Below are 26,208 nucleotides of genomic sequence, written 5' to 3'. Positions count from 1 at the left end.
ACCAGGGTTCTAATCGGCTACCAACTCAGCCTCCCAACAAGGTGGTCGACAACACCCGCCCACAGCACGTGGGAGGCCACAGTCCTGGGGTTTAAGATGTGTACAAAGTCAGGGCCACGCCGGAGACACCAGAGCAGCCCGCTCTGTGAGTAAAATCTCAGGATTTTACTCTTTATCGTAACGCTCCAAAATCACATGGTGTTCATGATTTGAGTTTTTCTTTTATTTTCTGAAATGGAACCATTGTACATTGTACAAACCATATCTACTGATGGAATAAATAAGTGAAAAATTATACTGCTGTACAACACACCAAAAAAAAAATCGTAAGGAAAAAAAAAATATTAGGTAACGGTGAATAAAAAGGTCTTTATATCTCTAACCAGGTCCTTGGCTGATAATGGAACATTCCAAACCATGACTTCGTTGGTAATGGGAGGTCACCACCTGTGAGTCAGTCTTCCGCCTTCGGGTTGTGGGTGTAAGTGCCAGCACTTTGTGGAATGTGTAACCGCAGCATCCCCAACTTCAAGTTTTGCGGGGAGTTAAGTTTGCCCTGGGAGCCCTTTAGGCTGCGGGGCCTGGTGTTGGCAGAAGGCATTCGCTTAGGACCCCCGCCACTGGCTCGGCCGGCTGAAAGGTCTTAGATTCCGTGGTGGGAGAGGGGGCGAGGGGCGCAGGATGGCGTGGGGAAGGGGGGCGGCCCCGAGGAGCGGGCCGCATCGGGGAAGGAAGCACATGTGGGTTTTTGCAGTCTCGTCATCCCGCGTGGAAGGCCTTCCTGGCCAGCGTGGATGGGGGCGCAGGGCCGCTGGCCGCTCTGCCTGGCGTGGCCGTGGCGGGGCCCAGTCAGTCCGGACCCCTGGCCCGTTTCCTACCTTCAGGCACTTCAGAGAAAAACTAACGACAGCCTCGTATCCTGGGCGTCCTCCTTTGTTCACCCTCAGCCGTGTCCGCTCCCCTTGCCTGTCGAGGGGACCCTGCTGTCTCCACGGGTGCCTGTGTTGTGATTCGTCTCCGGCTGTCTTGCTTGTCACCTCGTTTCCCAAAAAAAAAAGAGGAGGAAATAGATATCCAGATTCATCTTTCATGAATGAACACCAAACGGAGTTTTGCTGCAAAGAAAGGAAGTTAACTCTAACTCTACAGGATCTGGAGGTAAAGCCGCCTTGAGATACGCTGAGAGGTAACACAGAACACAGTTCTCCGCAGAACTGACTGCCTGAGGGGCAATGATAAGGATTTTTTAAGACAGAAACCTTTCGGCATCGCTAACTTCAACATGACCATTTTCCAAGTTTGTGTGTGTGTGTGTGTGTGTGTGTGTGTTTCCCTTCCCTTGCTTCAGGAGACATGTTTGCATGAGGTATTTGAAATTCAGGAACATTTTGATTCTTCTTGAAGTGCAGGAAATAGATTGGCTCCCTTCAAAAACAAAGAAGAGCCTCACCCTCAGAAACGCTTAGAAAATGGAGTCTGGCAGACACTCCCCATGGTGGTCAGGAGAGAGATCCACACGTGAAAGGTGGTACTTGAATATATGCACCAATTGGCCGAAACAGAAACAAAAACGAACGAACAAACAGGAAAAAAAAAAAAACAACCAACAAAACCCGGAACCCCCCTCCCCCCTCACACAACTCAAAGGGAGTTGGAACTCCAGTGCAGTAAAGAAAGCTCAGGAGAAGGGTTAAGGGTCTAAGGAGTCCGTATAGGAATTAAGAGCAAACCAGGCCTCAGAACCAAACAGTGAGGCAGTTCATCCAAGGTAGGGGGCGTGGGGAAAAGAGGTGCTTCTCCATTTTAGTGACAGGAAGCTGTCCCAGTGCAGGCAGGGGATGGAGGCGAGGGAGGGACCCCAGGGCCCCCTTTCTGGAGGAGTGCAAAGCTCTCCAGTTTCTCAGGGCCTCATTTCTGGCCTTCAAGTTCCAACCCTTAAGGCCTGCTCCCCGGTGGGGACCCTCGGTGCATCCTGGGAAAGAGACACAATCCAACTGTTGGCTCCAGGAGTCAGAACAGTGTGCAGAAAGCCAGTAGACTCTGGATTTCAGCCGACTGCAACCTCACCTCCCCCACGGGTGGGGCCAGGTGGAGCTGGGGAGGTAGACTAGGGCAGCAGGTGACTGTGGATTTGAAATCCAAGCGACGTCCTGTGAGAGAAAGTTCAGCACCAGCTATTCCTGCCATCTGCTCCCAGCCTCCTCCGGCCCTTTATCGTCTTAAGGAGACCATCCTGCCATCAGCCACAGAAGCCAGTCCGTCTTCGGAGGTGTGGGAGGTTGCCATATGGGGGGTGGGGGCTGAGGGGGGAAGTGCCAGAACAATCCAAGGGCTCTGTATGTCCCTCTGGGCAGCTGTGGGCTTGGAAACACCAGTTCAGATGCCCCAAGCAAGCCCTGGGGACAATGCCCAGACATCTGAGACTCCTCGGACCCTGGAGGCTAGCACTGTCCCCAACCAGGGCTCAGGGTGTATCCTGCAGCCTCCCAGCTGCACCTAGAAATCAGATGGCCTGGGAGGTCCTGCTCTTCTGCGGCCTCAAGCTCTCCTTCTCCCTGCCTGGTCCATTCCAGCTGAAGTCCTGGGGCAGGGAGGAGAAAGAGTCGAGGACCGGAGCAATGGCTGCCTGAACTGAACCAAGAGGGCACTTGTAAGGGGAGATGCAAAACAACCAGGAAAACATGCCAGAGGTCACCTCAAGGGCACAAGGCACAAAAAAAGAAAGCGGAAGGAATATCGGTTGAACAGTGAAAAGCCCCGATGAAAAAGCGAATTCCTGATCAGTACCACCCTCAAATAGCTTATATCATTAAATAGAGGAGTGGGGAGGAAAAAAAAAAAAACAATACAGCAGCAACACAAATGTAATCTTGGCTTCAGAGACAGTGTCCAGACACTCCTGAGCTGTCGATCTCGCCTTCCCCAGGACAGTCACTTCAAGATTTGAGTGTTTTGCTTCACAGCAGAAAGTTCTTCAGTGTCTGAGAAGTTACGCCGTTCTAGGTTTTCTTGGATTTGCACTTGGTAAACTTGTTAAGTTAGTAGTTCCCTTTGCACCCGACAGGGATCTGCTCGGGTGAGGTTGTTCAACAATTAAGCCTGCTGATGGATCTCCCGTGAGACGTGGATCAGAGGACTGAACTCGGCGTCTACATCTCCTCGGAGTTTTGTTGCGAAGCCTCCAGTTTCATCTTTTTGGAGGGTGGCACTCCTTCTAGATCCTTGGGGTTGGGAGGGGAGAGGAAGAAAAGAGAAACGCAGGTTGACACCCCGGTAGAGCAACTTGGGTCAGCTGGGAGGTAACAAGTCAGCCCAGGAAGGACTCGAGGGTGGGCATCTGAGGTTCTGACCCCGTGTCCCTGGCGTGGACTCGAAAGGATTCACGGACCCACAGGGAGCCACACACCTGAGCTACTCCTATGTCCACCAAGTCACCTGTGTCTTCCAATTGCTCACTAACTGCAGGGTAATTATATATGCAGTTTTAAGTTTACTCTCCAGGACTGAAGGTTAGACCAACCTGGCCGTGTTGACAACGGCTCAACCAGGGCTCAGTACAGGGGCCTGGCCTGGGGCAGACACCCAGCATTTATGGAAGGCATGCTGCTGCTGCTGCTAAGTCACTTCAGTCGTGTCCGACTCTGTGCGACCCCATAGACGGCAGCCCACCAGGCTCTGCCGTCCCTGGGATTCTCCAGGCAAGAACACTGGAGTGGGTTGCCATTTCCTTCTCCAGTGCAGGAAAGTGAAAAGTGAAAGTGAAGTCACTCAGTCGTGTCCGACTCTTAGCGACCCCATGGACTGCAGCCTACCAGGCTCCTCCATCCATGGGATTTTCCAGGCAAGAGTACTGGAGTGGGGTGCCATTGACTTCTCCGTTATGGAAGGCATACACATTGGTTATTCTGGGGGAAGGGTCTGTAGTGCCACCAAATTTCCAAGACGTCCCAGGACTCAAAAAAAAAAAAAGATTCGACACTCACTCACCTACTTCTCCCTTGACTTTCTCGCTCTATCATCCCAGCCAGCTCCAAACTAACCCATCCCCTGAGTCCAGCTCCTAACGTCGCCCATCCTAACCGGCGCTCCCATGGCTGGTGGTGGCCCTGCCATCTGCCTGGGATACAGCTGGATGGCAGCCTGGAGTCTTCCCTTCTTGCCACGCCTAACTCCATCTCCAGAGACCCTCAGCCCGCCCACTTCTGCCCTTGACAGCCACCCTGTCCACACCTGAGTGCTCCATCCCTTGTCTAGCTGGTGCAGCAGGCTGCCCCGCCCAGCCTTCAGCAGAGCTCAAGAGACAGTTTCAAAACAGAGATCATACAGAACATAACACTGACCTCGGAACAGAGTCCCACCTCCTCATCAGGCCGAGAAGGCCTCTCTCCCTCCCCTTCTTCCTCCCTTCCTCCTTGTCCGCCTGGCTCCAGCCTCCCTGGCCTCCCTCTCCGTTCCTCAGGCTGGCTCCTGTTTCCTGGCCTGTGCACCCTTTTCTCTCTGCTCAGAAAGCCTGCCCTCGCTGCCCTCATTTCTCACCCTTCCAACTCCTGCTCTCATCTCACTCCTCCCTGCCTGCGCCATCTAGGAGGGCTTCTTTGCATCACCCTGCTCCCATTCTCCTACAGCTTGAAATGCAATCCACTTGTGCCTGCTGTCTCCTGGCTGTTTCTGCCTCCCTGAACCCATCCTCCCTGTCCCCATGAGGGCAGGGACCATGTCAGTTGTCTCACACTGTCTCCCTAGAACCCAACTTACTGCCCAGTACACAGTGGAGGCCCAACAGGTGCTAAACAGAGACCCCCGGGCCTTGATGGACGAGGTGTGTGAGTTTCCTGAGAGGTGATATGGCAGGAAGGCAGGAAGAACTGCCCCTGTCTTTCCCCTGCCTTTTCCTCGTGAAAGTGATAAAAGCTCGGTCTCAATGTAACAGGACCAAGTGAGTCGCTGTGCCTTATGAGGAAGGGGGATACCATTCAGGCCAAGTGTCCACAGAGCATCTGCATGGGGTGGGGGGACAGTGAACGAGCTTGGCAGCAGGCTCTTGAGAGAGGACGACTGTTCCGTGAAAGAGAGGGAGTAGGAGGGAGTGGCTGAAAAAGGGGATGGGGAACCTTTTTTCTTTTTTAAATAGGCAAGGCTAAACATCAATGTCAAGCTCTCTACTTCAGGGCAATGCACCCTCTGTCTTGCTCACAAACCGAGCGGCTCTGGAGACAAGCGGCATGTCTATGTGAGCGTGAAAACAGTGGAAGGGTCCCCATTTCAGGTCTGGGTCCCTGGACATGGGAGTGGAGGTGGGGGCGTGTCAGAACGGAAGACCCCTGGACTTTCCAGATGCCAGCAGGGAGCACCAGATACCCCCGGGGTGTGGATCAGCATTTCGGGCTGATCTTTCCTCCTCTGAGTTCAAGAGGCCAGGAAACGCCGGCTGCCATCCTGGCTTTTACCAATTCTACCTGAGGGTTGGATTTGTATTGTAATCAAATGGGCTCATGCTCCGTTGGAGGCCCTGCCTTGCGTCTCATGTTGTGAGAACATTTCTTTATTTCTAGCTGTACCTGGTCAACACACTTTAACAGCTGCATACCAGGCTGTGCATCTGCCACTCTGGATTTATTACACCCTTTCGAGACACTCAGGTTGTGGCCAGTTTTCTGCCACTGCAAACAGGTCTTTCATCAACACTGTCCTGTCTTAGGGCCTCTGGAGGAGTGTTAGGTAGGCTGACAGGGGGTTGCGGACCCAAGAGTGCCGGGATGTGAGGGTCTGAGAGTCTCTTCCCCTTGAGGAAGGCCTGGTTAAAGGCTCCCCAGAGTCCAGATCAAGCTGTTCCCCTTTCTCTGCTGCTACTTGTTTTTGGTTTCTCCCCAGATATGAACATACTCAAGTGGAAACAGTCTTATTAGCTGCAATTTTGAAACCCGAGTCCCCAGACCTCTTTGATGAGCACAGAGGACGGACAGTAAAAAATCACGACGGAAGCCGAGGCAACGCTGGGGCCTCTCCTGGGTCCAGCTCTGTGTTAAGAGCTACCCACATTCTCTCCTCTCATCCGCGCCCTGGCCCCAAGATAGTCCTGTGATCTCACTGTGGCAGTGACAGATACTGAGGCTCGTGTGTGTGTCAAATGGAGGATCTGGGATTTGAACCAGGGACATCTGCTCCTGTCTGCAAGGCCACCTACATCCGCACTGTTTGATTCAAACTAGATTCTGGCAAACAGTGATAACCTGGAAAGGGGTCCAAGTAGGGGGAAGCGTGGTCAGGTGCAAAATTCCAAAGGATGGTTCGTCTAGCGCTTAGGAGTCTGAAGACCTATCTTCCCAGCTCTAAGGGAAGCTGACTTTGGGTCACTGAGACTGGGCAGTGCTTTTGTGGACCCGAATAAACAAAGTGATGAAGCTAAGGCTGGGATAAAGGACTGACCCCAGGGAACCTGTGTGTTTCCTCTACCGTGGACCCAGTCACCAGACCGACTACAGGACGCTCATGGATCCTGCTCAATGAATACCAGACAGTTCCAATCATCCAAGAGAGCAAACAAGAAAACAAAAACAAGAAGACACCTTTCAACGTACCCCCGACACCCCAGCAGGCTCCTGGCCGAGCTGGCTGCCCCTCTGAGACCTCGATCGAGGTACCTGAGAGATTGTGGATGTCTCTGCAGCCAGGCCTGCATCTCCAGACGGCTGCCGTTCAACTTGTTCTGAACTGTTCATTGAGTTTTCCATTGAAGACTGTAAATTCTGCTCGTCGGAAGCATCTGAGGGAAAAGAAAGACGACAGAAGCTGTTTTCAGACACGGGCGATATGGAGCCAGATGAACCACTTACTAAAAATACCTGGAACTGGGTAAGTTGGGAGGCCAGGCGGTCTGTCAGGACTGCAAGGAGCTGGGGGGCTTGGGGAGCCTCTTGCTTATTTTTTAAGGATGTCATTTTAAGCAGCCAGGCCACACTCTGACACTAGGGACTCTGACCCTTTCCCTTGCACACCTATTACCTGCCAAGTGCCAGGAGAAGCCATGTAAAGGATGCTACAGGCTTTATGCTGTGTGCATCTGGCGCCCTCTAGTGGACACAGCATGTTCCAACCATCATGGCTGCAGGCTCCTCCCTCCCTCCATTAGGGAGTGCGGGGGAATTCACAGAGGGAACTGCCCCTTTGTAAACATTTCTCTTAGTAATATGGATATTTTTCTAATTACCATTGCAAGAACCAAAAAATACAGGGGGGTAAAAATCATCAACTACCTCATGTCACCCACGGCTGCCACACCACTAACATTGTAGGGAATCTAGCCCTATTTTTCCAGATGTTTCTCCCTACATGCACTTCTAGTTCTGCATTCTCCCCAAATAGGGATCTCACAATATCTGGGAAGAATTCTGCACGTCCTTAAAAATTCTGTAAATATGAGAGCCTACAAGATGGCTGCACAGCCTTCTATCAGGCCATCACTTACATTTAATGAGCCCCTGTTTTGCTGGTCATTTGGGCTCTGTCTCATGCATTGGTCTCCCTGCTCCCCCCACCATGTTCCGTTAGCAGAAGGAAGGTGCAGGTCTTAGCAGGCTGCGTGAGGTGGTGCGGCTTTGGAAAGAGGGAGCAGCCACTGCACCTGAAGCTTATTTTGGGCACAGAGCGCATGGAAGGAGCAGCCGCATCCCGCCCAGGGCCCTGCTCTGCTTGCATTCAAGATACCAACAACATATGTCACCCTGATTTGTTAAAAAAAAAAAAAAAAAGAAACACACTAAAATATTCAAGAATGTTTTACGGTCTGGGGTTTCTGAGACAGAAGCACAACAAAGGGAAAAAATTTCCCAGGTCTAAGTTTTCTCTCTCTTTCTTTTTGGCCATGTTGTGCAGCCCACGGGATCTTAGCTGGGCTAAGATCAGGGATTGAACCTGCACCCCTTGCATTGGAAATGCAGAGTCTTAACCACTGAACCACCAGGAAAGTCCCCAGGCTTAAATTTTAAAGCAAGCAAGCAAATAAGAGGAACGGGCGGGGAGAAGCAGGCAGTATTCCAGAGCTTGAGGCCGGCAGGGCACAGAAGGCTGGGGAGCAGGGCGGCAGGAAGGAGCTGCAGCCCTCCTTCCACAGAGGCTGCGCCCTAGTACATCCTTCCCAGTGAAGGTGCCGTTAACTCTGCTCCCCCAAACCAGCTGCACCCCACAAACCAGCAGCCCTGAATGCTCAGGGCAGTACCAAGAGACCCGACACCCCGCCATGGTCTGAGCTGGGTTCTCCTGACGCCATCAGGAGGGTCAGGGGGTCCAACACACCAGGACCCCTGGGCTCTGCTTACAAGGTGTTGTCTGGGCGGGATGGGGGGTGCTGACACAGGGTCTAGAAACAGACTTTTTTTTTAATTATTTAATATTTATATATATTATTTGGCTGCACCAGGTCATAGTTGCAGTGCACAGCATCTTTAGTTGTGGCATGGGGGGTCTAGTTCCCTGACCAGGGATCGAAACCAGGGCGCCCAGCATTGGGAGTGTGGAGTCTTAGCCACCGGACCAATAGGGAAATCCCAGACCTGGTTTCTAATGCTGCCTCAGCTGCTTGTTCCTATGAAGCTGGGCTCAGAGCCCCCCCACCCTCCATCAAGTTGAGGTTGACAACAGCTGTCCTGTTGAGTTGCTGTGAAGATTAAATGGAAAGATGGAAAAAGGACCCAAGCGGCAAAATAATCCCATGTAGGAGTAAATGAGGGATCATCGAGGGCAGGGAACCAAAATCCCCATAAACCTGACATTTCTTTGGTATTTCTAGTTTTACCTTTAAAAACCATGTTAACAGCAGTTCCTCAAAAACACAGAATTCTTATATGACCCAGTGATTCTACTTCTAGGTGTAGCCCTACAAGAACTGAAAACAAGCCTTAAAACTGATGTTTGCAAACAAATATTCACAGGAGCATCACTCACAATAGTCCAAAGATGGAAACGGCCCAAATGTCCACTAATAGATACACAGATAAACACAATGTGGTCCATCCACACAACGGAGTATTATTCAGCCATGAAAAGGAATGAAGCACTGACACAGGCTACTATGTGGATGAACCTCGAAACCATGATGCTGAGTGAAAGATGTCAGTCAACAAAAGACATAGGTTACATGACTCCATTTCTATGAAAGGACCAGGAAAGACAAATCCATAGAGACAGAAAACACAGATGGTGGAGGCCAGGGGTAGAGGAATGGGAAATGACAGCTGAAGGGTACAGGGCTTCCTGTTAGTGATGAGAACAGTTTGGAACTAGACAGAGGTGGTGACTGCACAACATTATGAATGTGCTAAATGGTACTGAATTGCTCACTTAAAAATGGTGCCTTGCATGCTATGGGAATTTCATCTCAATTTAAATAAGAGAAAAAAAATACATATTAACCTTATATTCTAGTTCATATTATAAGTTTGCTTTAACAAATGTTTGCAGTTGCTATTGTCCTCCTTCTCTCTTGACTACAGACCTCTCCTTTTTTTTTAAAAAAAAGCACTTATTTTTTTTTGGCTGGTGTAGGTCTTAGCTGTGGCATGTGGGATCTAGTCCTCTGAGCAGAGATCGAACCCCAGCCCCCTGCACTGGGCGCACAGAGTCTTAGCCTCTGGACCAAGGGAAGTCCTGACAGAGCCCTTTCTGCCCTTCATGGTGGGCTTTGCAGAGAGCAGAGGGAGGTGGGGGCCCGGATGCAGGCTTAGAAATCATGAAGGTGGCGGGTCACCCCCAGAGTGGGTCCACAGAGTCACACTGACCCCTTGCCTGGCCCAAGAGTACAACGGAAACTGGCCTTGGAGCTGGTCGAGCGTTCCAGGCAGGCCCCGCTGCTGTGGCTTGGTTCTCTCAGCCCAAGGCACTGGAACTCACCCAGGGGAAATTATTTTCCAAGGGCCTAAATTTAGTCCAGGGACTTTGGACATTATGTCATTCCCTGAACTCACTTAGCAGTAAACAAGTTCAAAGCAAGGTCAACAGCTGGCAACCAACCTGCCCTGTCCTGCAGGAAGCAGACCCCCACCTGGGGAAGGCCCCTTACAGTGTGCAGGCGGGCCTGGCCTTCCGGGGTGTCTCCCCTGGGCAAAGCTGGGCAACTGTGCCGGCCCAGAGGCCTGGCCTGGCGGGGTAGGGACGCTGGTGTGGTCCCCATGGACCTGTGGCGGCAGGTAGGAGTGACTGAGTCCAAACACGGCAGCCGTGAAAGCGCGGACCCCAGACAGAATTCCTGCAACCGAGCTTTAACCGACCCTTCAGGGCAAAGGAGATGCAGACCCCAAACACGGGAAACGGAGGTCCGGCCAGAAAGCCGGGATATGGCCACACCGGCCCCGCCCCTCATCGCCCCGCCCTCCCTCTGCCCCGCCCCACCCCGCGAACTCCACCTCCTTTCGCAGTGACCTGACCTGACAGGCAGCTTTTATTTGTCTCGAGGAAACAGGAAGGTGCACAGGAGGTCACGCTGCCGGCCAGAGGCCACACGGCCAACACGGGTCGGCCCAGATGTGACCAGCCCGTCCTGCGTTCATGGCCCCGTCCCAGCAGCTCCCCCCAGGCCTGGGCAGGGGCCCCGTGGGGAGGAGAGGGGATGCCCACGTGCTATACACGGGAGAAGGCTGCGCCAAAGTCGCTGGGATGGGGTTCTCAAAGGGTGGTGGTGTTTTTCCCCCTTCCCCCAGGGGACATCTGCCCCACCTGGAAACATTTTTGGTGTCACTAAAATGGGGGTGGATGCTACTGGCATCTAGCGATAGGGATGTTTCTCAGTACTCCACCATGCACAGGACATCCCCACAGCAAAGAATCACCTGGCCCCACAAACCTACACAGCCCAGGCTGAAGCGCCCTGCTCTGGGGGAAGCCATTCTGCCCATGGGATGGGTAGAAAAGGGCGAGGCCACTACAGACACTGTAAATGTCCACTGCCCTTTGTCTCCATAGCCCCCCTCCAGGGCCGTATCCTCCAGGCTCATTCACATTTGAGCAAAGATGCAAAGAGATGTGAGTACAAGACGCCTTTTAGCACCATCAGTGCAGGAAAAAGAAACAACTCAAATGGCCCACCAACACGGGGACTATTTAAATACATTATGGTACAGTCACGGCTCTGAATGATAAGCTGGTAAAGGGAATAAGAAAGATCCGTATGTCTTAACGTGGAACTATCTCCATGGTGACTGTTAAGTGAGAGTGTTCTAAAACAGGAGGTTATCATCTCACATAGATGCTTCTAGGTACAGACTACCTCTAGAAGGCCACACAATAGACCCAGCAGTGATGGTCTGTTAGGGCACCTTAATCTGCATCCTAATTCAGATCCTCCTGGCACATGGGCACATTCCCCTGACCTCCCCAGGTACTGCCCTGTGGTCCCTTCTACCTGGATTGCTTGGTTCCCTCCTATCTCTGCTCATCCTTTAAGCCCAAGTCAGATAGCACCTCCTCCAAGAAGGCTTCCCAGAGGCCCCCAGGCTCCATTTCCTTATTGCATCTGACCACAAACTCAAGACTCCTTATGCTCTAGGCAGTGCCAGGAATTAAGTCAGGCAGGCTATTTAATTCAGACTCAGATAACCTTTGCACAGAAAATCTAAAGGAATATTCTCTTCCCCCCAGGCTCTCCACTCTTAATAGAAAAAAAGGTTCAAGAAACATATTAACTTTCTTTTTAAATCAATAACAAGAAAAACAGCACTGATCACAGGGTAAAACACAACTGCCTTTGGCCTTGCTGGTGGGGAGACGATAGGGAGTGGCAGGGAGTGTGGTAACTGGCAGGGTATGTAGGCCCTCTGGGCCCTCCCTGGAGAGGCAGCAACACCTCTGCTCTAGCTGGTTGCAAGTCTATGGAAATGCAGGCCCTGTCTTGCCAGATCTTCCCCCTTTTCAAGAGAAGCTGGAGATCGATCTTATTTTAAGTGAGATTGCTCAATTTTTAAATTTTGCCATCAAGTTCCAATTAAAAATAAACACAGCACTGGGCTCTGGGGCCACACCCGCACACCACATGCTGGATCTAGTCTGTCTGCGACCTCTGTAGACTGTAATTCTCAGCTTCAGTGCCTGTCTTGCCCATGAGCTCTTGGGAGTCTGGAGTGGGACTGGGCGCTGCCTGTCACCCGGGATGGGCAGAGAGCCTCTCACGGGGCTAACGAGTGAAGTGTGTGGAAGAGACTGGAACGGGATGTGAAGGAGCTCTCCAGCACAGGACGGCCTTCTCCCCGGGAGACGCACGCCCTCCCCGAGCACCAAGAAGCCAACAGCCTTGCCCCACCGGGCAAGAGCACATCACCCCAGGCCTCTTCCTGCAACCCTGGACTGTGTGCTCGGGCATCTGTAGGCACCCCAGACCCACTGGCCCTGCCCCTCCACCTCTCTCCCATCACAGATGATGGCAAGGCATCATCTTCCAGGCACCGGAAGTCACTCTCAAGTCCCCTCTCTCATGGCCCATGCACCATCCATCAACATGCTCCAAACACACCTCAGTATTAGACAATCAGGAACTACTGTTCATTTTCTGAGGTGCAATAATGGTCACTGTGATTATGTAAGGGAATGTCCTTATTTTTAAAAGATGCACAGTGAAGTCTTTAGAGATAAGATGTCATAAAGTCTACAACTTAACATCAAATGGCCCCAGAAAAACATATTTTTAGGCAAAGCAAAAACAAAACAAAAAAAACCTCAAACAACAACAGCCTCCAACAAAAAAATAGAAGACCCCAAACATTACATATCAACAACTGATGAATTCAACTGGTGGGTATACAGGAAAGTATTACACTATTCTTTCAATTTTTCTGTATATTGGAAATGCTTCATTTAAAGAGAACCTAGGGACTTGCCTGGTGGTCCAGTGATTAAGACTCCACGTTTCCAACGCAGGGGCTGTGGGTTTGATTCCTGGTCGGGGAACTAAGTTCCCACATGCCATGTAGCATGGCCCCCAAAATAAAGAAATAAACATAGAGAACCCAGAAATCTCAAAATAAACAAACATATGCATATATATAGGGCTTCCCTGGTGGCTCAGTGGTAAAGAATCTGCCTGCCAATGCAGGTTCAATCCCTGGATTGGGAAGATCCCTTGGAGAAGGAAATGGTAACCCACTCCAGTATTCTTGACTGGGAAATCACATGGACAGAGGAGCCTGGCGGGCTACAGCCCATGGGGTTGATAAGGGTCGGACGCGACAGCTTCTAAACAACAAGAATATGAGCTCTAGGCATTACCTTTCTCTACCGTTACCTTCTGGGGGCCAGCACTTGGCAGGACCTCATTAAAGACCCTTCCAACTGCCTGGCTGAAAGCTGCCTATAGAGAGGTCTCTCTGAGCCCCACCCTCGAGGGCACATACCTTCAGCCCCAGGGAGTTCCTTCCCATCGGCCTGGGCCTCATCCACCTTGGCGTCAGTGCCATCGCCGGGCGTGGCCGAGTTGGGCTCCGGAGCAGGGCTGGAGTTGCTGCTGTTCTCCTGTTTGATGGGGGAGGCATCTGCAATGGAGCTCTGGTTGCTGTTATCATCTGCATGGGGAGGGAACAGAATCACAGCGTGAAATGCTGCAGCTGCTGAGAAAAGAGAGGTGGGGGAGCTCAGTCCCCCAGGCCTCGCTGCCCACAACCCCTCAGGATGCGCTGCCTGGATAGATAACGCTGCTTCCTCCCAAGGCCTCTAAGCTGCCCACCACAGGCTGGCCCCAAGTGTCCTGCACAGGCTGGAGGCTCGCCTGACCTTCCCCCTGCAACCCCAGCTCCCTGAAGGGACTCCTGTGTTAGAGGCAGCCAGCCACACATAGATGGTGGCCCAGCACACTGAAAATCTCTGGGGGTCATGAGAGTCTCATTCTGGGTGAAGAAACCAGGTATCTCGTGGGCCTGGCTCTGAAGCAATGCAGAGGCTGGAGCGTGGTCCCACGAGGCAGCATCACCAAACTGTTTCATGGCATCTGATCCAGCTCTGGACCAATTGCACTTGATACAAAATTAAAGGGAGAGACAGAGAGAGAGAGAGAAACAAGTTCATAACAGAAAGTGGATATTTTACAGGACAACGGTCCCAGGTTCACCAACAAGTTAATGCCATTTAAAAAAAAAAAAGAAGAAAGAGGGTACTTCCCTGGTGGTCCAGTGGTTAAGAATTTGTCTTGCAATGTAGGGGATTGGGTTCAATCCCTGGTTGGAGAAGACCCCACATGCCTCAGAGCAACTAAGCCCCTCTGCTGTATTGAAAGATCCTGAATGCTGTAACTAAGACTGATACAGTCAAGTCAATCAATCAATATTTTTTTAAAAAGAGAAACAGGGAAGATCATTGTCGTATTACAGATTAAAGAAATTTAAGAGACCTAACAACTAAACATGACATGTGGGATTTATCTGGGTCCTGTTTTGAATGCACCAGCTCCGAGAGACATTTGGGGACAACTGGGGAATTGAATACAGTCTGGAGTTTCAAAGTAAGGAATTAATTTTGTTAGGAGTGATAATGGTACAGTGGGTAGATAGAAATGTCATTTATCACTGACACATGCTGAAGTGTTTAGGTACAGACTTAAGTATCATGGTGTGGGGGAAATGTACTTTAAAATCTAGCACGGGTTGCATGCAATTGTCACAATTCCCTGAATTTTATACTCAAGAGCTGTGCAATTTTGAACTTGTAAATTGTATTTCAATTAAAAAAAACACATTTAACAAATAGGTGAGGCAAATGTGGCATCATATTATGAAAATCTAGGTGGGTAGGCATACGGATTTCATCAAACTATTCTCTCTACTGTTCTCTATTATGACATTTTTTTCATACTAAAAAGGAAAAAGGGAAGAAAGTTCATTGGGCAAAAAGGGTACTAGGGGTGGAGCTGGGGGTCCTGGGGGCACATACTTGCTTGCCCTGGACCCCTTTCTTGGGCACAAAGAATCATTTTCTTTTCTTTTCTTTCTTTATTTTGCTGCACCACATGGCTTGTGGGATCTTAGTTCCCTGACCAGGGATTGAACTTGGGCCCTGGGCAGTGAAAGCGCAGCGTCCTAGTGACTGGTCTGCTAAGGAATTCCCCACAATCTGTCTTTTCATACTGAGTTATTCCCCAAGGGGGAGCACCATTCCTGGAGGTACTGCAATACCAGGTTGATGTGTGGAGCGGACAGAGCAAGATGCTAGCCCAGTGCCTTCCTCCAAAGATCCATGTACTATACTGTCCTCGGATAGAGATATTAAACTGATAAGAACAGATACCACGCTTCGTTTTAGCCAACAGGCCGAGAAGCGATCAGAGAGTCATTTTAACATACAGATACCCATGTGATCATTTCAAAAATAATACTACAGCTTTACCCTGCTTTTCTGGGCCATGCTGTGCACCTGGGACCAAAGCCATTTTTGTAAAAATGAGAGAGAAACAGAGACCCAGAGAGAGAGAGGGAGAGGAGAGAGAAGGAGAAGCAAGCACATCAACACGTCCAGGGCATCGACTACGTGCTGGGCACCAGGCCAGGGATCTACAGTCACCTTGTTTAATCTCAGAAACCTCCCGGGTGGGGAACCTGAGTCTCAGCAGCAGAGCCCTCGCTCATGCTGGTCTGCCCAGCCCCTGACCCCGAGCCTCTCCTCTGCTTACACCTGGCGAGGCGGCACCAAGCAGCCCCACAGCCCTAACTTGGTAAATTGCACCTTATTTTAAGTATACTCTGGGGCACTCATTACACAAAAGCATCCTCTTGTGAATTCTGGGACTTAAAAAAAAAAGATGTAAACTCCCCCTGGTTTACCTTTCAGGAAAAATCTAAAGCTCCTCTCTACGCCAAGATATACAGGAGTGTGTGTGAGAAGCACGGAAGGCAAAGGCACAACCTGTGGGTGCTTGCATGGGGTCATGCTGATTAAGGACAGTAAGCACTAATGTTTAACAAGTCAGCTGCCCTGAACCTAGCCTGATACCCTGGTAACAGCACGGCCCTGATGCTTGGGCTGACCCCAGGTGGCTCCTGGAGACTTATAAACAGCTGGATGCAGAAGCTCTGTCCCCTCACTTCCTCCCGGGCCCATCCACCTGCCTGGAGCATTCCAGATAATTCTAACCAGGCCCACAACTTTCTCTGAGCTTTCAGGCTTCCACGACCTGTGGTCAGATTTGGGTCTTTCTTGGCTACACAGGTACTAAAATGGAAAGTGAGCATGGTTTCTGAGTCAGGGACCTGGGTTGCTCAGCATTCTGGATTTTTCTGGGGTGTTAAGTCTGAGTCTGGGCTAGTGGACATAAATTTGAATTCTCCAAAGGACCTCAGATGCCAGCACTGACACTGATGAACTTCCTAACTCTAGGCAAGTTACTTCACCTTCTTGAGTCTTGGTTTCTGTACAAAAGAGGCTCACTACCAGGACTGAATGAGGTGATGCCTCAAATGGGCTTAGCAAGATGCTTGCTTGGCACACTGTGATGACTTAAATGTTAGCTACTGACACGCTCAGGCCTTTAAGGGACTATCTTATTTAATACTCATAACGACCTTGTGAAGTAGGTATTACCATCCCTGTGTGACAGGTTAAAAACAGACAAATCCAAGGCTACACGTTCAATAACTAGTTCACGTTCATCTAGGGGCGATCCTAGGAGCATCACATTAGAATCCAGGTGGGATCTTGCTCTCTGCTCTAAAGGTTCTCACCTGCAATTCTATGAATAAACTGAAACCAAGCCAGGCCAGGGCTCTCCTTGGTACCCAGAGAGTGGGGATGCTGACCAGCCCCAGGGAGACAGGGTATGCCCCAACTCAAATACCTATTTCTTGGGTTTTTCATATTTATTTGGCTGTGCCGGGTCTTACTTGTGGCATATGAGATCTAGTTCCCTGACCAGGGATTGAACCTGGGCCTCCTGCTTTGGGAGTGCAGAGTCTTAGCCACTCGACCACCAGGGAAGTCCCCAAAAAGCTGTTTTTGAAAATGAAATGCATCTTGATTATGACTTTATGGCCAGCTGAGGTACGGGTGGTGTGTGTGTGTGTGTGTCACTTTCTTGACACGTTAACCATCAGCAAACACCCCCCTGTACTTTTCTGAAGCCAGTTTGGCAACTAGCAAGAATCCTTGCCCTCAGAGCTTGTGACTGTTTTCCAGACTAGTCAGTTTGTGCAAATGGGGAAGTCTGCCGGCCTCCCTTCCCCCAAAGTTAAGACAGCCCTGGGCCCGGCGGGTTAGGAAATAGATCCAGCCAATATTCCCTTTTGATTTATTTGTTGATTTATCTAATACCACTGTGTTGTGCAAAAAGAAAACTCGGGTGGTCAGAAGGCCAAAAGACACAGGAACTGGGATGGAGATGGAGAATGGCAAACGTTGGGAGCTCTGAGACCAGTAGGGGACAAAACAGGAGATGAGCCTGGTGGGCCGTGTGGGGCCGGCTCTCCCCGCAGGTACGGCTGCTTCTGCTCCAATGGGCTCTGGCCTCAAGGATGCACACGTCCAAGGACTGGCAGATTCGATTCCTCAGAGGATGGGAGAAAAGCAGATCTCTGATAGTTAGTTTATAAATATCAGAAACTCAATTTTTTGGCCACTTCTGGTTCAAATCTCTGCAGTTAGAGGTCAGGTGGTGGTTCTCCTTGGTGGGGTGGGGACGGCCAGGAGGGGACACCCTGTGGATTGCCGGGAACCTTCTATTTTTTTTTTTTTAATTCATTTTTATTTATTTGGCTATGCTCGGTTTTTGTTGTGGCACTCAGATCTCCTTCGATCTTTAGTTATAGCATGTGGGATTTACTTCCCTGACCAGGGATCGAACCTGAGTCCCTTGCACTGGGAGCACAAAGTCTTAGCCACTGGGCCACCAGGGAAGTCCCAACCTTCTGTCTTGATTTGGGCCAGTTACAAAGGGGTGTGTAGTTTGTGAACATTTCATGGAGCCATACACTTATGATTTGTGCCTTTCCTCTCAGATAAAAAGGTTAAAAGAAAAAAAAAAATTACCAGCAGTACCAAAACAATTGCAGACTGGTTAAAGCATGGGTCCCCAACCCCCAGCCATGAACTGATACCCATCTGTGGCCGCAGAGCAGGGGATGAGTGGCAGATGAATAAGCAAAACTTCATTCTGTATTTACAACCACTCCCCATTGCTTGAATCCCCCCCTGGTCCATGGAAAAACTGTCTTCCACAAAACGAGTCCCTGGTGCCAAAAACATTGGGGACCGCTGGGCTAAAGCATGTCTCCAGCCTGGAGCTGATCAACGGGACACTGGTTACAACTTTTGAAATATGACAGCAAAGGAAATTAGGCTGTCAGTGTAGAAGGGCAGGTTCCAGGGTCCCAGAATGATTCACGTGAAGTCTGAAATCCAGTTAGAGCTTCCCAGTAGCCCAAGCAAAATAGGAAATGGGAAACAAGTCATTTATATGATATGTCAGGCCCAAGAGGAAAAAAGATAGTTACTCCAAAAAACTTCCTGGGCACATGGGACTCACAGAACATCTCCTGTGAGGTTTGTGTCACTGGGTGAGAAGGAGGTCTTATTTAATATTTCTGGCTCAGTTTTTTAAAATATTTACTTATTTAGTTGCACCAGGTCTTAGTTGTGGCACGTGGGATTGAGTTCCCTGACCAAGGATTGAACCTGGGCCCCCTACACTGGGAGCATGGTGTCCCTGGACCACCAGGGAAGTCCCACTCCAGCTCATTTTATGATTCTTGGCTCGTTGCTCTGCGAAAAGAAGCTTCTTCTCCTGTGATGAGCCTCTTCTTTGGCATAGAGGCCTCCCGGTTCTGCCTAGCCTGCCCAGCCCTCCTACCCCTGGCCTGGAATGTGAACAAACCTGCTGGTAAAACAAAAACACAGCCGAGCGCTCCGGGCAGGAGACTGGCCCAGCCAGCGGCCGCGGGAAGCTCACCATGCATGTCCATCATTCCTGGGGAGGAGCTGTTCTCCGGGGTGGTCACCTCTGAGCCACACTTCTCATCTTTGCCCTTCTTCTTGTTCTTGTTTTTCTGGAGGAGAAAAGTGATGTAGAAACCGAGTCACTGAATTGTGCATGTGTGCACGCATGAGTGAGACCCTGGGGAATGGGATGAGTATTTTATTCCAAGGACTCATCTTCAAGCCCCCGAGACTCTGGAGGGCTCCACTGGCCTGCCTTTGAACATGTTCCATGAGGGGGTCCCCCTGCTTTGGGATCAAGGAACCCTGTGGAGGGGAAGTTTCTGTGGCTGGGCTGGCGACGCTGGGGGTAACGCCACCTTGCTTGTAGGGGCTACCCCGCAGGCCTGCAACACCCTGGCTGGTGGGAATTTTCCCCTGGTGAAAAAGCCGTGGTTACTCAGCCTGAAGCTGGTATGGAGATGCCAGGTGAGGGATGGAAAAGCCAGCTCATGCATTTCTACTATCTTCAGGCCCCAGACACTGCCTTCCTTAAAGACAGTCAGCTGACTTCTGACCCAACTCTGGAGACCAGGTGAGGAGGGAAAGCCTAGGGAGGAAGCAAGGGTGAAGGGGAGGTCTCTGTATGTGGTTCCATTTTTTTTTTTTAACTTATTTATTTGGCTGCATTAGGTCTTAATTATGGCATGCGGGATCTTTAATTGTAGCATGTGGCATCTAGTTCCCTGACCAGGGATTGAACCTGGGCCCCCTGCATTGGGAGCACGGAGTCTTGACCACTGGACCACCAGTGAAGTTCCATATGATTTCATTTTTTATGGGTGGAATGGGATTGTGTTGGAAACAACCTAACTGCATCCACTGGACAAAGACTTGTTAAAAAAAGTACAGTACATTCATTCAATGCAATGGGATACAGCAATTACAGATGCCAGGACAGCCCTTCCTGTACAAACGCAGAAAGATCCACAGAAATATCCACATATTAAAATATTTCAGTATCCCCGAGATGTACAAAACACGCAGAACATGTGAAAAGGATGCTACCATTGGCGGTAAAGGAAGAGCATAAAGGAACGTGTGTGTGTGTGTGTGTGTGTGTGTGCGCACACGCTCTCTGGAAGGATAAACGAACACTGGTGGTCTGCAAGGAAGAGAGGTGGGTGGGGTCAGAGGTACTCATGGGGATGGGATGCAGATTTATAAAAAGGTAACACTGGGGACTTCCCTAGTGGTCCAGTGGCTGGGATTCTGAGCTCCGAAGTCGGGGGGCCAGGGTTCGATCCCTGGTCAAGGAATTAGATCCTGCATGCTATAACTAAGACTCAGTATAGCCAAATAAATAAAAAATATTTTTTTAAAAAGGTAAGGCTATAAAAAAAATAAAGTGACATTTGAAGAATACGCAAACCTACAGAGACAGAAAGTAGACTCCAGGATCTTCAGGAGAGTATGAGTTTTCTTTATGGGGTAATGAAAACATTCTGGATTTATGGTGATGATGGTTGCAGCACTGTGAACATATCAACACTGGCTGGCACAATTTAAAAGAGTGAATTTTATGCAGGTGAATTGTCTTAGTTTTTTTTTTTAAAGCGTTTATAAGTAACATTTGAATTTTATAACATGTTTTACCTATTTAAGAGAAGAAAATTTTCAAGAAAATTCTGAAGAAAAAAAATGATGTAACCATGCCATTAATGGGCATTTAAAAACATGAAAAGCTGTCCTTTTCCAATGCAGACTCCTGGCCACCACCATCAGAGATGCAGATTCAGCTGTCCAAGGTGGCACCTGGGAACCTGCATTTTGTCGAGACTCCCAGGGGATCAAGTGCTCAGCCAGGCGTGGGACCCATAGCCCGAGAGGGAGTGAGCAGGAATACTGTACATCTCGGCTCAGAGATGACAGCGAATTAGCATCTAAGCGCAGTCTGCACAGCCACGCTGAGCTAAGTTCTTCCCATATGATATACTGCCTTTGCTCTATTGCAGAAAACCCCAGGAGCCAAATAGTAATGCTCCAGTGCACAAAAGAGGGGACTAAGACCCAGCAAGGTGGGGTCACCTGTCTGGCATCACAGGTTAATTGAGGCTAGCCTGTCCAACTCCACAGCTAGAGGTCTCTGTCCAGCCCTGGGCTGCCCTGTCCTTCCTGACACCCCATCGATTACATTTTCTCCTTGATCACAATCCATTTGGCGCTTCCCTGATGTCTGTTTCATGCTATTCTATAATTATCTTCCCCCAACGAGATTATAAATTCCTTGAGAGCAGGGACCACATCTTCTCAAATGCAACCGGCGTTTATACAACACCTAATGATGTGCAAGGCGCAGACATGGGCAGGAGCCAGAAGCTGCCTTCCAGGAGGCTGGCCGCACTCTGCTCTCCCTCCAGAATGGCCCTCACCGAAGGCCGTGATGGTCTGTGTTGGTGCCTCTGGGGTAAAGCAGCCCTGCTGGCTCCATGAGCCAGGCCAGTACCAGAGGGGATAAGATGCCACCACCATCTCAGCCCAGCGTCGACTCACCTAGGGGCTAACACGTGATCAAAGGGTCAAGAACGGCGCTTCAGCCCTGCCTGGAGACCCCAGACTCGTGGGGCAGGTCACTGGAAATGGTGGAGGGAGGCTTTGCCCTGCCTGGTTTTTTTTTTTTGGCCAAGCCATGTGGCATGTGGAATCTTAGTTTCCCGACCAAAGGATTGAACCTGTGTCCTCGGTAGTGGAAGCACTGAGTCCTAACCACTAGACCGCCAAGGAACTCCCTGCCTGTCCATAAGGCCCCTAGTAACCTACTAATCATGCCCACTGTCATGACTGGAAGCACATAGGTCAGTGTGAGCCACCCTTGCATGAGGAGGGACAGCACTTCAGGCAGAAGGAACAACCCACAGGGAGGCTTGTTGGTGGAACCATTCTGGATTTTGACTAGAAATGAGAGTAGCTGACCTGGGGGTCTTTGAGGGTAAGTGGCCTGGGAGCCACAGAGATGCAAAACTATCTGTGATGTGGGGCAGCTGCCAGCCATCAATCCCTCTCTAAGATTAGGACAGCATATTAAAAAGCAGAGACATTACTTTGCCAACAAAGGTCTGTCTAGTCAGAGCTATGGTTTTTCCAGTGGTCATTTATGGATGGGAGAGTTGGACTATAAAGAAAGCTGAGCACCAAAGAATTGATGCTTTTGAACTGTGGTGTTGGAGAAGACTCTTGAGAGTCCCTTGGACTGCAAGGAGATCCAACCAGTCTATCCTAAAGGAGATCAGTCCTGAATATTCATTGGAAGGACTGGTGCTGAAGCTGAAACTGTAATACTTTGGCCACCTGATATGAAGAACCAACTCACTGGAAAAGACCTTGATGCTGGGAAAGACTGAAGGCGAGAGAAGGGGATGACAGAGGATGAGATGGTTGGATGGCATCACTGACGCGATGGACATGAATTTGAGTAGGCTTCAGGAGTTGGTGATGGACAGGGAAGCCTGGCGTGCTGCAGTACATGGGGTGGCCAAGAGTCGGACATGACTGAGCAATTGGACTGAATTGAAGATTAGGCACCGACACCATGGCTCCCCCTAGTGGTCATAGTTACCGCTCCGCCTGGAACCCTCCCCTTAACAACGGCCCAGCCTTCTCTGCACCCTTCTCTGGGTCACGCTTCACCAGCAGCTCCAACCCCCAGAAAGCTCTCCAAAAGTACAGAGTATGCGCTTTGGAGTCAGACAGATCTGACAATTGCTGTGTGACTCTGGGGAAATGGCTTTGCCTCTCTGAGCTCCGTGTCTTCCCTTGTGCAGAGTAGATACAGAGCTCAACTCCACAAAGTAATGTCTGACAGATGGTCAGGGGCCAGGAATGGCCCTACGATGACGGGAGAGGGCCTGCCTGTCTGCAGGTACCACCATGCCCATCCCAAAACCATGGTGCTCAGTCTAAGAGAGGGGACACCTTGGCGCTAAAGTGTGTCCCCACTGGCAAATCGTGGGGCTCTTAGTCGGAAGAGGTGACTTGCAGGGGACACTCCCCACCTCTCTGAGGGCCAAACTCGGGCTGGACAATGAGGAGGGGTGGACTATTGGGGAGGGGTAGACCCAGCAGCCTCTCCAGCCCCAAGATGGGTCCTTCTGCTTTCCAAGTGCTCTGCCCCCGGGTCCCCACATGGAGGGTGGCAGCTGACAGCCAGCCCCCTATCGCCATGGTGCAAGGGGAGCGTGGATGGGCAGCCCCACTCCAGGCGACTAGCCCCCATACTCACATCGTCAACCTTTGGCTCCGTCACGGGGACCCACTTGTAGATTCGCAGGGATGTGTCGCCTACAGTCACCCACTTCTTCTCCCTGCAGAGGATGAGGAAGAACCCGTTACCAGGGGGCTTCTGGGGTGGACCCCTGCTTATGCTGGTGGGGGGCATGGGCCACACGCCCTTGGAGCAGCTGTGACACAGCGACTGCCCCAGGTGGGGCTGAGAGAACATCTCTGGATCACACAGACACAGGTTCGAATCCCAGCACTGGCTGGGATTCCCCCCTCCCTACACCTCCCCCTGCCCAGGGTAAGTCAGTTCACCAGCCAGAGACTCAGTTTCCCCATCTTTTGGACCACATGGGGTTGTCAACCTCTCCAGGTGGCCACAAGGATTACAGGAGACAAAGCATGTGGGCAGCTTTTTTGTATTTGGGTAGAAGTGCTTGGTAAGATGGGAGTGGGGGAAGGTCATTGCCACTGCAATGATTCCTCTGGATGAAGGGAATCAGGCCCCAGGCTCCTCCAGCTTTCACCCATACCCTATGGAACCAGCGAACTGGGCCACCTGAGCCCCTCTGGGCAGCAGAGACAGCGTCAGACCAACAGGGCATTTCCTCCAGTGGAGGTAGGGTAGGGGTGGGAGGGTCTTCACCAAGGGCATCCAGGGGCTCGCCCCGCCCTCTTGGCAAGTCCTCTGAGGTCTTGGGAAGGAAGCCAGGAGCAGACAGCGTGAGTAACCACCCCGGGCTCTTCCGGGCGAGCTCCAGTTAGATCAGCCAAGGGGAACAGAGCACAGGGGCAAACCTGGATGCCCAATGGCCTCGGCCCCCAGACATTGATACTCAGGGGCGGCAACAGGAAGCACAGCCCGGGCGGAGGGCAGCAGCCCGGTGGGAGATCGTTCCAAGACCCTACACTCAGAGATGGGCTTGAGTTCAGGGTCTCAGCTTCTAATGTCTGCACTGCTGCCCCCGACCCACCCTCAGCTGCATCCTAAACACCTGGGGCACAGCTGTCAAAGGCAGGTTGACAGCGAGAAATAAACCATAAGCCGTGGGAAGGAAAGCGGGTGGCTGGTTTTCACCAAAGGTAATGATGATAATGACCACAATCTCCTCCCACCTCTCTGCTCCAAGCATCATCTTCCTCCTCTAGTTATCACCCCAGCCTCCCAAATTCGGTCCTGACCTCTCGCGGCCTACAAGTCCGTTCCTGTAGCTTCCTGCCCCGAGCACTAGGGGTGACAATCAGGACCACATGCCGGAGGAAACAGGCTCAGGGAAAGCTCCCCCAGAAGAAAGGCTGGGACTCCACCCAGGTGACTGGGGCTTTGGAGTCCACATTCCAGCACCAGACTCTGGCATCTCAGAGATGTGGGAGGTCACGCTAAGGAAATCAGCTGATTCAAGGGCCCCATGAGATGATGTCGGGGCCAGACACACACCTGCTGCAGGTGGCATGGCAGCCAGGAGACCTCAGCAATTTTAGCAACAGGGGTTGCACCAGAGCCGAGACTTAACGGGTGGCTGCGGACACCTTGTCCAGTCTCCCCACCAAGACCTTGGCCTTGGGTCCTCCCCTCTATGAGAAAGTAGCCCTCACGAGCTCAAGGGACACATTCCCACCAGCTGGCACCAACCCACCACTGGGGCTTCTAGGGGCCCAGCTAACCAAAACCACAGACACTTCCATGCCCCAAACTGTGCCTGTATGGTTCCCAAAGTCCCCTGCTGGAAGAAGCTAAGGCCTGGCTTTTTTTTTAGTTCCCCGACCAGGAATCGAATCCTAACCCCCTGTAGTGGAAGCACTGAGTCCTAACCAGTGGACTGCCTGGGAAGTCCCTAGGGCCTGGATTTTATCAACATTTATTCTACTATGCCGGAGAAGGCAATGGCAACCCACTCCAGTACTCTTGCCTGGAAACTCCCATGGATGGAGGAGCCTGGTAGGCTGCAGTCCATGGGGTCGCGAAGAGTCAGACATGACTGAGCAACTTCACTTTCACTTTTCACTTTCATGCATTGGAGAAGGAAATGGCAACCCACTCCAGTGTTCTTGCCTGGAGAATCTCAGGGACAGGGGAGCCTGGGAGGCTGCCATCTATGGGGTCACACAGAGTCGGGCATGACTGAAGCGACTTAGCAGCAGCAGCAGCATTCTACTATGCAAAAGACTTCTGAAAGTCCCTCGGACTGCAAGGAGATCAAACCAGTCAATCTTAAGGGAGATCAACTCTGAATACTCATTGGAAGGACTGATTCTGAAGCTGAAGCTCCAGTATTTTGGTTTGGTCATCTGATGCAAACAGCCGAGTCACTGGAAACGGCCCTGATGCTAGGAAAGATTGAGAGCAGAGGGAGAAGAGGGCGTCAAAGGATGAGATGGTTGGATGGCATCACCGATGCAATGGACATGAACTTGGGCAAACTTCGGGAGATGGTGAGGGATGGGGAGGCCTGGCGTGCTGCAGTCCGTGAGGTCGCAAAGAGTTGGACACAACTGGGCAAATGAACAACAACAGCAACAACAATTCTACTGTGACTGTTTCTAGTGCCTTCTGTGTGATAAGCACTATATACACTTGCTCTAATTTTCCCATAATCTCTGGTGACAGTAAACAGTCACCTTTACCATTTGATAAAGAAACTGAGGTGGAGGAGGTGAAGCCATTCTCACCAGTGTGAGAATGACTCCCTGCCACGTTGCTTTTTGGAGTAGCTCCCCCTGTCCCCATCCCTGCCCCTCTTAGCCTTGAGAGAATTAAATAAAGGCAGGTACCTAAGTCACCACCCACCTGTCCCCCACCTCCTGGAGGCAGGATGGATGACCCACAACCCCAGTCTTTCCCCATCTCCATTCTGAATAATCAGAAGGTGCCTGGAAGGGACAGAGACATTCCAAGAAACAACCTCGGTGACAAAGTAGCCATCACAATAGGCATTGTGTGCTGAGGGCTTACTTCATGCCAAATGCTTTATCTACATAGGCCTATGAGAAGGGGACTACTGTCATCCTGCTTTACAGATGAGGAAACGGGAGGCCCAGAGAAGTTATACCACTAGTTCATGG

The 26,208-nt window shown here is 50.9% G+C and overlaps 1 protein-coding gene, 1 non-coding gene and 1 pseudogene across 5 annotated transcripts in view; all 3 read right to left on the bottom strand.

Moving 5' to 3' along the window:
- Positions 1 to 201: 201 nt before the first annotated feature.
- Positions 202 to 26,208, bottom strand: part of BCL7A (BAF chromatin remodeling complex subunit BCL7A) — a 40,643-nt gene continuing 14,636 nt past the window's right edge. For 2 of the 4 annotated variants that reach the window (XM_081540125.1, XM_081540124.1), the window contains 5 exons: positions 23,150 to 23,231; positions 18,905 to 19,001; positions 13,374 to 13,541; positions 6,642 to 6,763; positions 202 to 3,221 (listed from right to left, as the gene is read on the bottom strand). In XM_081540125.1, coding sequence (XP_081396251.1) covers positions 3,150 to 3,221; positions 6,642 to 6,763; positions 13,374 to 13,541; positions 18,905 to 19,001; positions 23,150 to 23,231 — 541 coding nt within the window. In that variant the 3' untranslated portion in view covers positions 202 to 3,149. Of the gene's footprint in view, positions 3,222 to 6,578; positions 6,764 to 13,373; positions 13,542 to 18,904; positions 19,002 to 23,149; positions 23,232 to 26,208 lie in introns of all 4 variants that reach the window. The other 2 variants (XM_081540123.1, XM_081540122.1) reach the window with 2 other exon arrangements.
- Positions 15,110 to 15,290, bottom strand: LOC145527976 (U2 spliceosomal RNA; annotated as a pseudogene).
- Positions 16,865 to 16,937, bottom strand: TRNAG-CCC (transfer RNA glycine (anticodon CCC)). The gene has a single exon. It is a non-coding gene; the product is annotated as a tRNA-Gly (tRNA).

Source organism: Giraffa tippelskirchi, chromosome 11, assembly GCF_054371585.1.
Source record: "Giraffa tippelskirchi isolate mGirTip1 chromosome 11, T2T-mGirTip1v1.2.pri, whole genome shotgun sequence".
NCBI lineage: Eukaryota > Metazoa > Chordata > Mammalia > Artiodactyla > Giraffidae > Giraffa > Giraffa tippelskirchi.
This window is presented reverse-complemented; position numbering and strand designations above follow the sequence as displayed.